Below are 15,436 nucleotides of genomic sequence, written 5' to 3' on the forward strand. Positions count from 1 at the left end.
TAGTTAAATGATTATCATTGCTGTTACTCTGTGTAGGGATTCTCATGCTTTGCTGTAGGGAAATGATTCTTTTCTCTGGGCTGCCAGTTCCTTGCTCTGTCTGACTTCTTCAGGTCAATGGCATAGGGAACACTCTGGCCAATAAGGATCAGGTGGAGATGGAGATCATCACTGTAACTCTACAGCTCTGTGTTTGAGCCATTCACTCGCTGCATAACATCAGCTCTTAGGGTCGCTGCTCCAGTTCACAGACAGGACATGCTAGAGAGGTGAGTTGTGGTACAGCCATTACCGGAGTTGTCCCAAATGGCGAGCAGAAGCTAGGATGGTCCTGCAGTATGGTTTCCCTCCTTGTTATCTGACATCAAATGCTTGTGAGACCTTGCAGCTAGATGACTAGGTGTGGATGCAGACAGTGTGCTAGGGGAGAACTGCTCATGTATGTGAGTCTGAAGTTAGCATCATGCAGTCATCTCCATGTGGCTGCCTGCTGAGTCCCCAACTGAAGCCCAAGACTCCTCAGAGGTCAGAGGTTAGGAAATGACAATTTAGTCAAATTTCTTTGATCACTTCTAACCCTTCTAGCATTATCACCCAAAGCCGTCTGATAGAACTGAAATAGGTGGGCAGGTCACCAAATTTCATTAGCAATGATGACATATATTACAAACTCACTAATCTTATGCAAGCACAATTAAATCTAAAAAACAAACTAGACCTACGGAGATAGAGTCTTAATGTGTGGATTTAGCTTACATTTCCATAAAATAAAACTGTTCTCATCCCTTTTAAAACAGCATGATAGGCCAGGCACGGTGGCTCATGCCTGTAATCCTAGCACTCTGGGAGGCTGAGGCAGGTGGATCGCTCGAGGTCAGGAGTTCGAGACCAGCCTGAGCAAGAGCAAGACCCTGTCTCTACTAAAAATAGAAAGAAATTGCCTGGCCAACTAAAATATACATATATATAGAAAAAAATTAGCTGGGCATGGTGGCGCATGTCTGTAGTCTCAGCTACTCGGGAGGCTGAGGCAGTAGGATCACTGAAGCCCAGGAGTTTGAGGTTGTTGTGAGCTGGGCTGACGCCTCGGCACTCACTCTAGCCTGGGCAACAAAGCAAGACTCTGTCTCAAAAAAAAAAAAAAAAAAAAAAAAAAAAACCAGCATGATAGTTGAGACTTAAAATGAAAATCCTTTAAAGGTTGTAAATGTTGATGGAACATTTTAAAAGCAAATAGTACATGCAGGAAAAATAAACTTTGACTTGAGTTTTAATAGCAAAATTAATGTTTTTGAATATTTCAAGTATGGTCAGACTATAAAACCAGTGTTCTGATGTATAGATAAGCTCTGAGATAAATGTGATTAAGAGTATGGTTTTATTTAGATTATATTTGCTTAGCTTGTATCCACACAGGTCCATCATAAACTGTTGAAAAATGAAAAAGAATACAAACATATTTGTACATCCTAAAAAAATAGGCTGGTTTTTAAGTAAATAGTTTTTAAATGAACTAAAGAAATTCATCATTTTTTTTATCATAATTTAAACATCATTTTTGTTTTAAAAGTACATTTTTTAAAAAAGTAATTTGTTGTTTATGGGGTTTAAGTAAGAGTTTTTAGTATGTGTTTCCCTCTTTACATAAAGGTTTGTAACCAGCCCTCTAAGGTTGATAAGTGATATTTAAAATTGTAGAGTTCATTTTTAAAAATGCCTTCAGCAAGCTTTTTTTTTTAAAGGAAGAACAGTATTCTTAAAATGGTATTGTTTCAGATCTAAATAATTATTAAAGTTCACACAATATATAAATTAAAATGATGTCAAAGGACAAGAACAGCGGGCTGTTCAAGTCATCATACATAGTTGATTTGTTTATCTCAATTGATAATATTCGGGGGAGTGACCCATCTGACTAAACTTATAAGGGACTGATAAGCCAGAATGTCAATGTACTTACTTATAATGTGGAATATCCTTTGCTTGGGAATGGGTTCTATACCTCTATTCCCCTAGATTATCTTGTCTCCCAGCATTAAGTTATCGGGAAACTGAATTGCTAATCAAAAGATTATTTGGTTCTGAATCAAAATCACACTGTGAAAATTTGATGGTCTCAGATTTTTTCTGGGGGTGAGGAAAAAGCCCAAAAAACTGACTTTTCTCCAGGATACAGTAGGTCTTTCCAGTGATAGAAAGGCCATGTCCACCCGATACAATAGCTAGTTACATTGAAAAGTGCTGCATCAACCTTGTCAAGTGCATATAATAGGATACCTGCAGTCCTGAACCCCTGGTTAGGAACGGGGCTCACAGCAGCAGGTGATGGCAGGCAAGCAAGGGAAGCTTCATCTGTATTTACAGCCACTCCCCATCGCTTGCATCACCGCCTGAGCTCTGCCTCCTGTCACATCAGGGGTGGCATTAGATTCTCATAGGAACATGAACCCTACTATAAACTGTGCATGTGAGGGATCTAGGTTGTGTGCTCCTTATGAGAATCTAATGTCTGATCATCTGAGGTGGAGCTAAGGCGGTGATGCTAGTGCCGGGGAGCAGCTGCAAATACAGATTATCATTAGCAGGGAGGTTTGCCTGCACAGAAACCATAATAAATCAATTGCTTGCAGACTCATATCAAAACCCTATCAGTGAGTGGCAAGTGACAATTAAGTTGCATCTGATGGAAGGCTTTATAGTGGCAAGTGAGTTGATGTACTTCAATTTTACAGCTGCCTTTGGTGGCAGGCTTTAAGTCAGAATCTGACACTTATTTTAGTCCTTGCATGGCCCACCCATTATTTTATCTACCACTTCCATCCATGCCTCTTTCCCATATTGCTTACTTGTCTCAGTCACAGTCTTGGTAAGCCCACCAAAAATGAGTAAAAAACAAATGTTACTGGAGAGCTTCTTTGAAAAGGGGAAAAGACTCAATCATGAGACAGCAGGAGACTCTAAGACTGCCAACAAAATGAAAGATGCATTTAAAAGAAAATACCAAGAGTCTTACTTAAATTACGGGTTCATTACAACAGGTGATTCACATTTGCCAAGCCCACTTTGTATAATATGTGACAACCAGCTAACCAGTGAAGCCATGAAACCTTCAAAACTGCTTTGCCACGTGTAGACCAAGCACCCTGCATTAAAATACAAGCCTTTAGAGTTTTTCAAAAGAAAAAAACATGAACACAAAAAACAGAAGCAATTATTGAAGGCCACCACTTCATCCAATGTGTCTGCACTGAGAGCATCATTCTTAGTGGTTAACCAGATTGCTAAAGCTAAGAAGCCCTTCACTATTGGTGAAGAGTTGATCCTGCAGGCTGCTAAGGACATTCACCATGAACTTTTAGGAGAGGCTGCAGTTCAAAAGGTGGCATGTGGTCCTCTTTCGGCTAGCACCATAACTAGATGAATTGATGAAGTAGCAGAGGATACTGAGGTGCAATCGTTAGAGAGGATTAATGAGTCACTACAGTATGCAATCCAGGTTGATGAGTCTACCGATGTTGACAACAAGGCAACAATGCTTGTTTTTGTATATTTTTCAGGAGGATGTGCATGAGGATATGTTATGGTACTTTCATTGCCAACCAACACCACAGCTGCAGAACTATTTGAGTCTTTGAATCATTACGTATCAGGAAAACTGAACTGGTCATTTTATGTCAGTATATGCATGGAACAAGCAGCTGCCATGACTAGGTGGCTTTTTGGTTTCACTACTTGGGTCAAGGATGTTACTTCTGAATGTGAGTCCACGTGCTGTGTCATCCATGGAGAAATGCCAGCTAGCCAAAAAAATGTCACCCAAACTAAACTATGTGTTGCAGGATGTGATTAAAATTATCAACCACATTAAAGTACATGCCCTTAACTCACATCTATTCTCGCACCTCTGCGAGGAGATGGACACAGAGCACACAAGTCTTCTCTTATGCACAGAAGGGAGGTGGCTTTCTAAAGGTAGATTTCTGGCCAAAGTTTTTGAGTTACAAGAGCGGCTCCAGAGAGTTCTTTTAGAAAAAGAGTCACCACTGGCAGCACATTTCAGTGACACAGAATGGGTCGCAAAACTTGCTTACTTGTGTGACATGTTCAACCTGCTCAATGAACTCAATCTGTCACTTCAGAGGAGAATGATGACTGTGTTCAAGTCAGCAGATAAAGTGGCTGCATTCAAAGCCAAACTGGAATTATGGGGCAATGGATGAATATTGGGATTTTTGACATGTTTCAAACATTAGCAGAACTTTTGAAAGAGACTGAGCCAGAGATTTCTTTCTCCCAGCTGCTGCATGATCACCTATCTCAGCTTTCAAAAGAGTTTGAGGGTTACTTCCCAACCACAAAACTGGGAAGGGATGGATCCGTGACCCATCTGTGAATAAGCCAGGTGAATTGATTTTTGTGCTCGAAAGATCAACTACTTGAGATCACAAATGACAGTGGCCTTAAAAGTACGTTTGAGATGTCAAATCTCCATATGTTCTGGATTAATGTCAAGGCATAATATTCTGAGATTGCCACAAAAGCACTGAAAAGCCTGCTTCCATGTCCAACATCCTACCTTTGCGGAGCAGGGTTTTCTGTAGTGACAGCAACCAAAAGAAGATTACTGACTAGATTGGACATAAGCAACACACTTTGGGTGTCACCGTCTCCCATCACCCCGAGATGGGACCATCTAGTTGCAGGAAAACAAGCTCAGGTCCATGGAAAACACCCTGGTCCACGGAAAAATTGTCTTCCATGAAACCAGTCCCTGCTGTCAAAAAGGTTGGGGACTACTGCACTATACTACCCATTTTTCCTATTTTAGATCCTAAGCATTAGTTAATTAAGAGAATTTAATGATAACGTACTCCACCAGGATTTCATGTAGTTTGGTTCCAGAGTGATTGTTTTGCAGCTTCCTTTGGTAACTTTTCTATCTGAGGATGACCTTGCTTGGACTTGGCTGTGTCTCAGGTTTCCTTTATAACACATTGACAAACTGACACTTGGGACACTTTCAGACTCTGCAAGCCACTACAAGTTGATTCTAACCAGTTTCACTCTCTAATTTTTTGAAATGTCAATGTACTCAAGTAACACATTCAGAAAACCAGTTCTTTAAGCTTTTAAGCTCCCTTTATAAATCTTATTATCTCTCCATGAGTCCCTAGAAGTCAGTGTTGTCTTTTGGGGGGAACAGGCCTTGCCCTTTTGAACAGTTGAACAAAAGGTCTATGTGCAGAGGTCCCACAGAACCGGAGGCCTTAGTTAAGGACCTCTACTGCGGCAAGTACCTAACATCAGCTAGTTCATTAATTTTTTTTTTTAAAAAAGATGGGGTCTCACTATGTTGCCCAGGCTGGAGTGCAGTGGCTATTCACCAGTGGGATCATAGTGATCCTGGGCTCAAGTGATCCTCCCACCTCAGTCTCCCCAGTAGGTGGGACTATATAGGCTTGTGCCACTGTTCCCAGCTAGTTTATTAATTTTTAACACAAGCCAGTAGCCTGATGATTTTCCAAACCAAACCACTTTAAAATCAAGTTCATTTCTGGACAGTCTCCAAAGATTGGTGGAGTTCATGGTTTTTCCAAAAATTTCAATGTATGAATGTAAGAACTTGACAGCCTGGTCAGTCCAAGTCCCTAAGAATCTTTCTGACAAATGGAACCACAATTCCAGGGAGACTCTGAATTAAACCCAATTCTAGTCTTCCAGAAAAGATGCCATATACCACAGTGCTGGGCACAGATTCCTAGGTCACCAGTGGGAATACTGTCACAGTAACAATATAGATAATTTCTATCTCAAATCTGTCCTATAGTGTATTTTTATAAGCTTTACAAAAATTTATCTTTTTAATTTTAATATGCAATTAATTTTTCCTTAAATTGTATATCAATGAGTAATTTATCTGTGCTGTTTTCAAGACTTTTAAATCAGCTTTATAAGTGTAATCTTTAAAGGTAGTTTAATATTTAACATCTCTTTAAGAATAAAGGCTGTATGCAATCTAAGCCAAAATGTATTTTTGTGGTACCTCATACCCATGACAATTTAAACAATCAAAACTATAAGATTAAAAAAAAAACTATAAGATTAATTAAGGTACAATGATTGGACATATGTTGGTCATTTCCCCAGCATCCATGTTTCCTTTCTCCATTCCAAGAGCCTAGATTTCTTTTGGGGGGATCCATATAGTTCTCAAGAAGCTGACTCACTTCTCTGGCTCCAGTGATTGATCAAGAATGGGCATATAACCTCAGCCAACTCAACAGGAATGACTCTCAGGACTAGTCTGACAATGCTGGGACATGTTTTCTCTTCCCTACTAGACATTAACAAGGTTTCAAGTGACCCAGGAGCTTTTGCCATTACTTTTGGTTCCTAGAACATTATTCATTCATTTGTTTATTCAACAAACATTTATGAACATCTACTGTGTGCCAAATGGGAAAATACAAAATTGAATAAGACATAGCCACTAACATCAAGATATTTATATTCTCCCTGCCTCCCCCCTATATATATATGCACACACACATTGTACCTTGTACCATTGTACCTTGCTCTGCTGCCCAGGCTGGAGTGCAGTGGGACAATCATAGCTCAGCCTTGAACTCCTGATCAGGGGATCCTCCTCCCTCAGCCTCCCAAGTAGCTGGGACTACAGGTGCACACCACTGTGCCTGGTTAATTTTTTAATTTTTTTGTAGAGATGGGGTCTCACTATGTTGCCCAGACTGGTCTCGAACTCCTGGCCTCACGCACTCCTCCCACCTTGGCCTCTCAAAATTCTGGGATCACAGGCATGAGCCGCCATGCCTGGTAAAATATTTATAGTCTAATGGAGGAAACATGAGGGATCAAATATGTCAATATTCACAAAGACCAAGACAACAAATTCTTGGAATGGATCAGATTGGCTGCTTCAGGTTATCATCTGAGGTAGAAGCAGATGTATCTGGGCATCCTTTTTATGGAGCCAATGTCATTAAGTATAGCAGTTGGCCCTGAGCCATCAATGCAGTAACCCAGTTGCAAAATGGAGGGTTGAGGTCTCTTCAATCACTAGTGTCTTACTCCAAAGTACAACCTTAACTTGAAACCAGTTTTTTGGTCACCTACAAATACTTGGACAATAATACCAAGTATATTACGGTATAGCATGGTATGTGAATAATACTATATTTCATTATTAAAGAGGCAAATAAAACAGCATATCGAATGTGCATTATCATCTAGGGACAGCTAGGCACGGTGGCTCACATCTGTAATTCTAGCACTTTGGGAAGCCAAGGCAGGAAGATTTCTTGAGGTCAGGAGTTCAAGACCAGCAAGAGTGAGACCCCGTTTCTACAAAAAATAGAAAAATTAGTTGGGTGGGGTGGTACACTCCTGTAGTCCCAGCTACTTGGGAGGCTGAAGCAGGAGGATTGCTTGAGGCCAGGAGTTTGAGGTTGCAGTGAGCGGTGATGATGCAGTGATGACTGCACTCTAGCTCAGGTGACAGACTGAGACCTTGTCTCAAAAAAAAAAAAAATCTACAGACAAAAGACAATAGTACTTTGTGTTCTTACAGATGTTTCTGATGGGATATATCCCTCTATAAAAGATTTGGATACAAACCACACTCACTATTATCACAATAACACTATCTGGCCCATCTGATTTGATTTTGTAGGGAATATATATCAGAGACTCTAGAGCAGGTATTCTCCACAGGTAGGGTGGGTAAGAGAAATATCTTCCTAGGGAATCTTATTAGAATCATCATAGTAATTTTTCCCAAAAAAACATACCCACATCTCACCCTGGGACTTCCGTCTGGGCCCCTCCCTTAAAAGTACTGCAGTAGTGCTTTTTCACTCTTACTGAGTGTGTTCTCTCATTTGTGAAAGGGTGGAAAAAACACTGAGGCCTGGTCTAGTGAGTTGCAGTGTGGACATAAGGCCCTGAAACTGTGCACTGGAGAATAAACAGCAACTTACCCAGCTGATGGATGATAACTAGAATCATTACACAATAGTATATGTCATTTACGTGTATGAGCTTTGATCCCTCAATGTTCTAATGCCAATGACAGAAGGACAAAAGTCATCATTATCGATTACAAATTTGAATTCTGGTGTGAAATGTATGCAATCAAGAGTTCATACCAAATGGCTCTTCTTGCCAAGGAAAATGACCTTTTGCCTGGGTTACATGTAAAAATCAACTTGGAGATAAAGCATCTGCTCCCTACACAAACATCCAGATCTATACAGGTGACTCACTGTGAACCTGTGAATATCTAGCAAGATTAATATTATTATTAGTTGCCTAAAGTATTTCACCCTATGCTTTAGAAAAGTGGGACTACAAGATGAAATAGGAGTAGAAGATCCTAGGCAGTTGAGGGTAACAGCTAAAATGGGCAAGGATTGTAAAAAGTGCTCATAAATTATTCCCCTGATTGTAAACTACATCCAAAGAATATAAGGCAATAGCAAATTACATGAAAGAATGACTTTCATATATTCTGCTAACCTCCGATGTATTGAAAATCAAATTCTCCCTCTCCCGGTTTTATCGCTGAAACTGATTTAGGCTTCAATTCAACCTTTTCCTGAACTACAAATGAGCTTCTTGGGGTATAAAAGTTGTGAGATGGACAGAGTTCCAACACTTTGGGAAAGAGTTACAATGTGGTTCTTATACTGTCTTACATACTCCTACTACATATATGTAATAGGACTTCTAAATTTAAAACATTAAGAATTTTTTTTAAAACCCCATCTTTCTTATTAATCCTCAAAAGAGCTCCCTGAATTTTAAAAACGTGTACTATGTCTCTAAAACAGCAACAGCGTGACAGATAGACATTTGGGGAGTCTTTAAATGTTAAAAATGCGGCAGAACTTTTTTTAAAAAACGTTAAAGCCTGTGAAGGTGATAGCTTATTAAATTCCTCCAGTCACAGGAAATTCACACCAGCACAAGGATTCAAAATGTTTGTGTTAGACACCCGAACGATATTTAGCGAAGACATGATGCCAGAACGAAGGAAGCTCTGGGGGGCTTTTCCTAACCTGCTGAGGAAATAAAAGAGCGTTCGTTACACACCATAAGCAACCGTTAGGCTGCGGTGTCCCCACCAGCGCGTCCCCTGGGCCCGGGTGGCCTCCGCATCCCTCCGCGCCGCGCGTCCCCACCTGCGCTCGGTGCCGCCGGCCCCGCGTGGACGCTCGCCCGGGCCCCCCAACCACCGCCACAACCCTGCGTGTCGACCCACGTCCATCATCTGCCACAGAGTCAACACAACCGCTCCTCGCAGTTCCACGAGGTGCATTATCCGACCGCTGACTTTCAGACAGCCCACCAGGCGCCGGAGGACGTGGAGGAGGTCGGCCCCGGGTTCGCGCGTTCACTTCGCAGAAGTCCCCTTTCCGGGGGCGCGTTCAATGGGGAGGCGCAGACCGAGGCGGGGCGGCAGCCGGCGCGAGGTGGCGAAGCAGAGAGGAGCCACTGGTCAAAAGCAGAGCCAGGGCCTTTGGGAAAGGTGGAATCGCCCACTTCCCTCCTCTCACGTGGGCCTTGACCGCTCTTCGCCGCGCTCCAGCACACCTAGCCGCGGCCACACTGTCCCAGCCCGCGTCCAACCCCACGCTGGGAACGACCGGGCTTTAGGACCACGCGGAAGCCGCCGAGAGGGAGGTGGCTGGGCAGCAGTTGGGCGTGGCTTCTCGGAGAAAGACAGCCCCTGAGGGCGGGGAGAGCTACGTAACCGTCGGCTGGGAACGTTGATTGGCTGGGGTGAGGTGCGCGGATCCCGCAGGCGTCTCCGCCCCAGCCGGCCGCTCCCCCTCCTCACCCGTCCGCTCCGTCCGCACCGGCTCGAGAGGGAACCGCTCAGGCACTGCCGCCCCAGCTCAGTGCGGACGACGGAGAGAGGGAGGCGGAAGGAGGACACCCTCGCTCGCTTGCTCCCGCCCGCAGCCAGGCTCCCAGAGAAGGCGCGGAGCCCAGGGGGAGGAGCCGCCGCTGGCAGGCCCCGCCTCCGGCCGGGGAAGACGACGCCAGCGACCCGACCGGCCAGCCACCGCCCCCCTCGCCGGCCGAGACCCGCCCCCGGCCCTCCCCCGGTGGCATGGAGGGGCCCCGCTCCTGACGGCCGCGCCGCCGCCTCGGCCCGCGCCCCACCTCGCGGCCCCTCCCGCCCGCCCCCGCTCGCATGTCCGCGCCGCCCTAGCCGAGGATGCTGAGGATGAAGCTGCCGCTGAAGCCGACGCACCCCGCGGAGCCGCCGCCCGAGGCGGAGGAGCCGGAGGCGGACGCGCGGCCGGGCGCAAAGGCGCCGCCGCGCCGCCGCCGCGACTGCCGCCCCCCGCCGCCGCCGCCGCCCGCCGGCCCGCCGCGGGGCCCCCCGCCGCCGCCGCCGCCATCCCGGGGGCTCGGGCCGCCTGTTGCTGGCGGGGCGGGGGCGGGCATGCCGGGCGGAGGCGGGGGGCCCTCGGCGGCACTGCGGGAGCAGGAACGGGTCTATGAGTGGTTCGGGCTGGTGTTGGGCTCGGCGCAGCGCCTGGAATTCATGTGTGGGCTGCTGGACCTGTGCAACCCGCTGGAGCTGCGCTTCCTCGGCTCGTGCCTGGAGGACCTGGCGCGCAAGGACTACCATTACCTGCGCGACTCGGAGGCCAAGGCCAACGGCCTCTCCGACCCCGGGCCGCTGGCCGACTTCCGAGAACCCGCCGTGCGCTCGCGCCTCATCGTCTACCTGGCGTTGCTGGGCTCGGAGAACCGAGAGGCCGCCGGCCGCCTGCACCGCCTCCTGCCCCAGGTGGACTCGGTGCTCAAAAGCCTGCGCGCGGCCCGGGGCGAGGGCTCGCGGGGCGGCGCGGAGGGCGAGGACGGCGACGGCGAGCAGGACGCCGAGAAGGACTGCTCCGGCCCGGAAGGCAGCGGCGCCGAGCCTCGGGCCGGTGGCGGACTGGGCTTCAGGGCCCAAGAGGAACTGCTACTGCTCTTCACCATGGCTTCGCTGCACCCGGCTTTCTCCTTCCACCAGCGGGTCACCCTGAGGGAGCACCTGGAGAGGCTCCGCACCGCGCTCCGCGGGGGCTCCGAGGACGCAGAGGTGGAGGTGGAGCCCTGCAAGTTTGCCGGCTCCAGGGCCCAGGTAAGGCGCGCGGAGCCTCGCAGGACTCGCGGTGCGGTCACCGCCCCAGTGGGCTCTGCGGTCTCGCTCTCGGACGCCCCTTGACCGAGCCCCAGCCCAGCGCAGGTGGCTCGGAATCCCCCCGCCCGCCACGGCTCCCAGCCCAGGAGTACTCTTCTTCGTTTTGCTGGGCCGCTCAGTTCTGTTCCCCCACCCCCCACCTCATGCACACGCAGCCACCCGCCATAACAGAATGCTCTAGAAGTCTCTTCCATGGCATGGAGCTCCCAGCCCGGGGTTCCTCTTGGATGAAGAGTTTCGGGACATTTTTGGCTTTGAGCATCTGTCAGCAGTAGGTGCGGGGGGAGAGCGAAGCGCTAGGAGCCTGTCTGTTAGCCGCAGTCAAGCCTCGGGCAGCGCCGTCCCTTTCTGGCGGACCGGCGCTCTGCTTACACGTTGCAGAGCTCTGCCTTCCCGTGAGGTGTCCTAAAGGTGCGCTCCCGGCGTGCTGCCCTAGTCTTTGGCTCAGAGGGACTTCCTTGCTCAGTGTGTGCCTGAGTTTAGAGGGGTCATATGGGTCTTTTGGCCCCTGCTCAGAGAGCTGGGTGTTCCCAGAAGAAATCTGATGTGGAGACTTGAAACTTGAGTGGGATAAGTAGTAACGCAGGTTGTCTGGGTAAAGAGACGTCTCCTAGGGCGGCCTGGTTATGCCCTTTACCTCTGACATACTCAGCTTTCTGACGGGCTTGATTCGTGCCTACAGATTTGGGTCCGGGATATTTGTTGGGCCTTTATACATTAATGTTGTCTAAAAAAGTTATTTAAACACCAAGATGTAGTAGATGAGAATCCAGATGAGCCACTTGTCGCAAACGTTAAAGACAAATTTTTATACAGCCATGAAAGCAATTTAATAATTTAGGTCCAATAAAGTCTTTGAGAACTTCTTAATGGAGGAGGTGGATTAGGGTTCAGTTAGAGTTGTTAAAACTATGTACCATAAGAGATGATTTTTGTGCATCACAGTCTTTTGAAAGGTATTGATTTGGATTCCATGCTTTCCAATTTTGGTGATCTCTAGGACGATATAGTGGAAGAGGGGATTTCCCCCCTCCTTGCTTGAAAGTTAATTCAGCTTGCATATCTGCTGTCATTCAGTACTGGAACGAAAATTGGGCATTGTATTTCACTAATGGTTGTGTGGACTCACCATGGAATCAAGGAATTTGGGGGCTGGAAGGAATTTAGAGATAATCTGGGCTGAAATCTTTTTAAAACGAGGCTTCCATGAAGGAGTCTTATGTTTTAGGACGTGTTTTATCAAACTCAGATGTAATGCTAGTACCCAGCATTTTCTTAAGTTTTATTATCTTCCAGTACCTATTTACTATTAGCATGTAAAGTGTGTGCACAGTGGAACAGCTTATATATCATTCCATTCATACCATTCCAACAAGGATGCCCATTTCTGATTTTAACTGCTGGTAGTCTTTTTTCCCTTTTCTTTTTGTAAATTTTGCTTTTAATGGGAGTGTTGCAAGGCAGCTAGACGAAGGGGAGGGATGCGTGCAAACGAGAGCAATGAGATTTTTATCTTGACTGCAGTGCGTGGCCTTTTCTGGCCAACAGTGAGTGCTGGGAGGAGTGGACAGAGTGAAGTTGGGCATCTTGCCATTAATTTCAGCACGTCATTACTTCTCAGGAAGTGCCCTGTGCTGTGGCCATCTATCGAAGTAGGGAAGTAAGTCATAGGGAGTACGCGTACGTACTACAGGTGACACTGAAGGCTATTTCTAGACACTTGGTGTGGGGAACTTTTTTCTCCAGCAGTTTAGGGTTACCATAACATTTACGTCTCATTAAATTGTTATGACCCCGCATTTTCTGCTTATTAGAGTGGCTTCTGAGTCCCAGCTGTGGCTTGTTCTGGCCTTGAAGACATTTTAGCGGGTCTGGTTGCTCCCGGGCTGTCAATCCGGAGGCCGCTGATGCGGGTGGGCTGATTTAAATCCTGGTTCGCTGCAGTCCAACCCAGCTCTTCTTCGGCCTTCCGCCGCTGCGATGCATCCGGGGAGGGAGTGCCCACCTCCGGGTCTCCAGGAAGGAGCCCAGAGCTCGCGCGTCCCTCGCGTGGAGGCTCCGCGGCCCGTCTGAGAGTCCCGGTGGTCACGCGCCGCCGCGGCCGAGCAGACTGCGACTCGGGGCTGGTCCCGCGGGGCTCCTCCCCTCCCCCGCCCTCCAAGATGGCGGCCACGCTCGCCGCCCACGTGACTGGCGCGCCGGCCCCGCCCCCAGAGGCGCCCCCGGAGCTTCAGCCGGAGGCGGCGAGGGCGCCGGGCTAGCGTCGGAGAGTCAGGGACAGAGCCGAGGACCACGTGGATTATATATTCTGGGGGTGCTTGGCCGTGACGACGACCCTGGGAAAGGGGAAATTCGCGTGGCTGCATTTTATTGCCCCGGAAGTAACCTTTTAGATCCAGTATGCTACTTTTTAATTGCTTGAGAATCATTCTTTTTCTTGGCTGCTGTCTAAATGAAGCTTTGTGTCGCTCCCTCGTATTTTCATACATGTTAAATGAATAATGTGAAACTAATTCCTTTTAATTTTCCTTTCTATTAAAACAAGAGTATATACTAGCCGAGAATAGTGTTCCTGGCTCTCACAAGACTTGTATCCAGTGCCTAATAGGAATCAGCCTGTTAGGGAAAAGAAAATTAAACTAATGACGTTCACAGGTAGAACATGTGCTTAAATGCCAATTTTATATTAATTATATGCCTTGAAGTTGATCAGGTGCGGCAACTATTAGTGATATACTGTAGTTAATAGTTGAAGTGACAGGTCCACAAATTGCCACTAAAATATGCTTACTAGGTCACATTGGAAAAACAAAGGAAGATTCAATAAGTATGTTTTTTCTTTTAAAAGTAACATCTCTAGAGTTTTTCTTTGTGATTTGCATGATTTTATAGTAAATGTTACACTGAGTTACAACTTGAATGTTGGCATTCTTTTTAGGAGGCTTGTGCATAAATCTCACAGGAACTACCAGTAACTTGCATACAATTCAACAAATAGGACAGTAAGTGAAAGCACTCATTAACAGTGTCCTAGGAAATGTGTGTGATTGATGTAGCTGTGTTACAAGCTTACAGACTGCATATATAGCATAGCTGTAAACACCCGGTTTTAAAAATGGGTCTTTTCCAATTATTAGGAAACCAAACTATAAATTGTGTGTTAGCAACAAAAAAATTGTAGAAATATTTTTAAGTGATGCTAGTTTTGTTGCTGTTTCATTGAAAAGGCTAGAAGCAAGACAGGCAAGCTTCCTATGTTTGCAGGCCTAAAGACATTTTTTAACTGTTCATGAAAATGGATATTCTAATTTTGGAGGTTTAACCCCCAACTAGCAACACAAAGGTGTGAGAAGCAAAAAAAAAAAAAAAAGCATAGACTATCATAGTAGTGATTAGTGGTTTATATTGTTAATATGGCCATTCTGTGTTTTGTTTGTGTTTTGAGGATCCTCAAAGTTTGGGTCCTTGTCAAGTAGTAATGGTTGCATGAAATAAAATGTAAACTTTTCATACTAAGACACACACAGTCATCTTGTGTTTTACAGTGTTATTTGAACTCAAAACATTTGAACTCAATTTTTGTGAGTTCAGATGGTACTAAGTGACCAGGTCCTTATTAAAATTAGTTGTTAGTTTAAAAAAAAAGGCAAAGAAACCTTGTAAAATTGTTACTGTTTCATAGCTTAGGTTGGTTAGCTATATTGTACTTGATAGACTAAATACTTTGACTCATTTTCAAATATAGATAATGTATTGGTGGTAGTTTCAAGGAGTTTTAACATAAACGATGCTATTTCAAGATAACTTGAATGTGTATGTGGCAGCCAGAATCCTAGTGAGAGAGCAACTGACTTAAAATGAGAGGGAAAAGATTGGTTGTCAGCATTTCAGTTGTTCTTGTATTAGGCACTAAAAAGATGCTTTTTAAAAATGGCTTTTAAAAAGAACAGGTCTAATGCTCACTGATGATAAATATGTTTATTAATTTGTTGGGATAGTTGATATTTTGAAGTGCATAGTGTCATTGGGCAGTGTGTGCTGCCCGAGACTTTCCTCACTAAAGCCTGGGATGGTAACGGTACTTAGGCCTTGTTGGGAGTGTTAGACTTCAGTGAAGGAGTACTCATAGAATCAGTGCCTGGCGCATGGCCTTCAATAAATGTTAGCAATTATGGGTAAAAGTTCAGCCTTGAGTGGAAGGTGGTGGTATAG

General features: G+C 45.8%; 1 protein-coding gene across 5 annotated transcripts in view; it reads left to right on the forward strand.

The window, feature by feature from the left end:
- The first annotated feature begins 9,850 nt into the window (after positions 1–9,850).
- Positions 9,851–15,436, forward strand: part of ZCCHC2 (zinc finger CCHC-type containing 2) — a 59,973-nt gene continuing 54,387 nt past the window's right edge. For 2 of the 5 annotated variants that reach the window (XR_006729174.1, XM_045527340.1), the window contains exon 1: positions 9,851–11,164. Coding sequence is in view for 3 of the 5 variants with exons in the window: in XM_045527340.1 (XP_045383296.1) it covers positions 10,244–11,164 (921 nt within the window). In the remaining 2 variants the exon portion in view is untranslated. The remainder of the gene's footprint in view (positions 11,165–15,436) is intronic. The other 3 variants (XR_006729175.1, XM_045527342.1, XM_045527343.1) reach the window with 2 other exon arrangements.

The sequence above is a fragment of the Lemur catta genome, chromosome 16 (assembly GCF_020740605.2).
Source record: "Lemur catta isolate mLemCat1 chromosome 16, mLemCat1.pri, whole genome shotgun sequence".
Lineage (NCBI taxonomy): Eukaryota > Metazoa > Chordata > Mammalia > Primates > Lemuridae > Lemur > Lemur catta.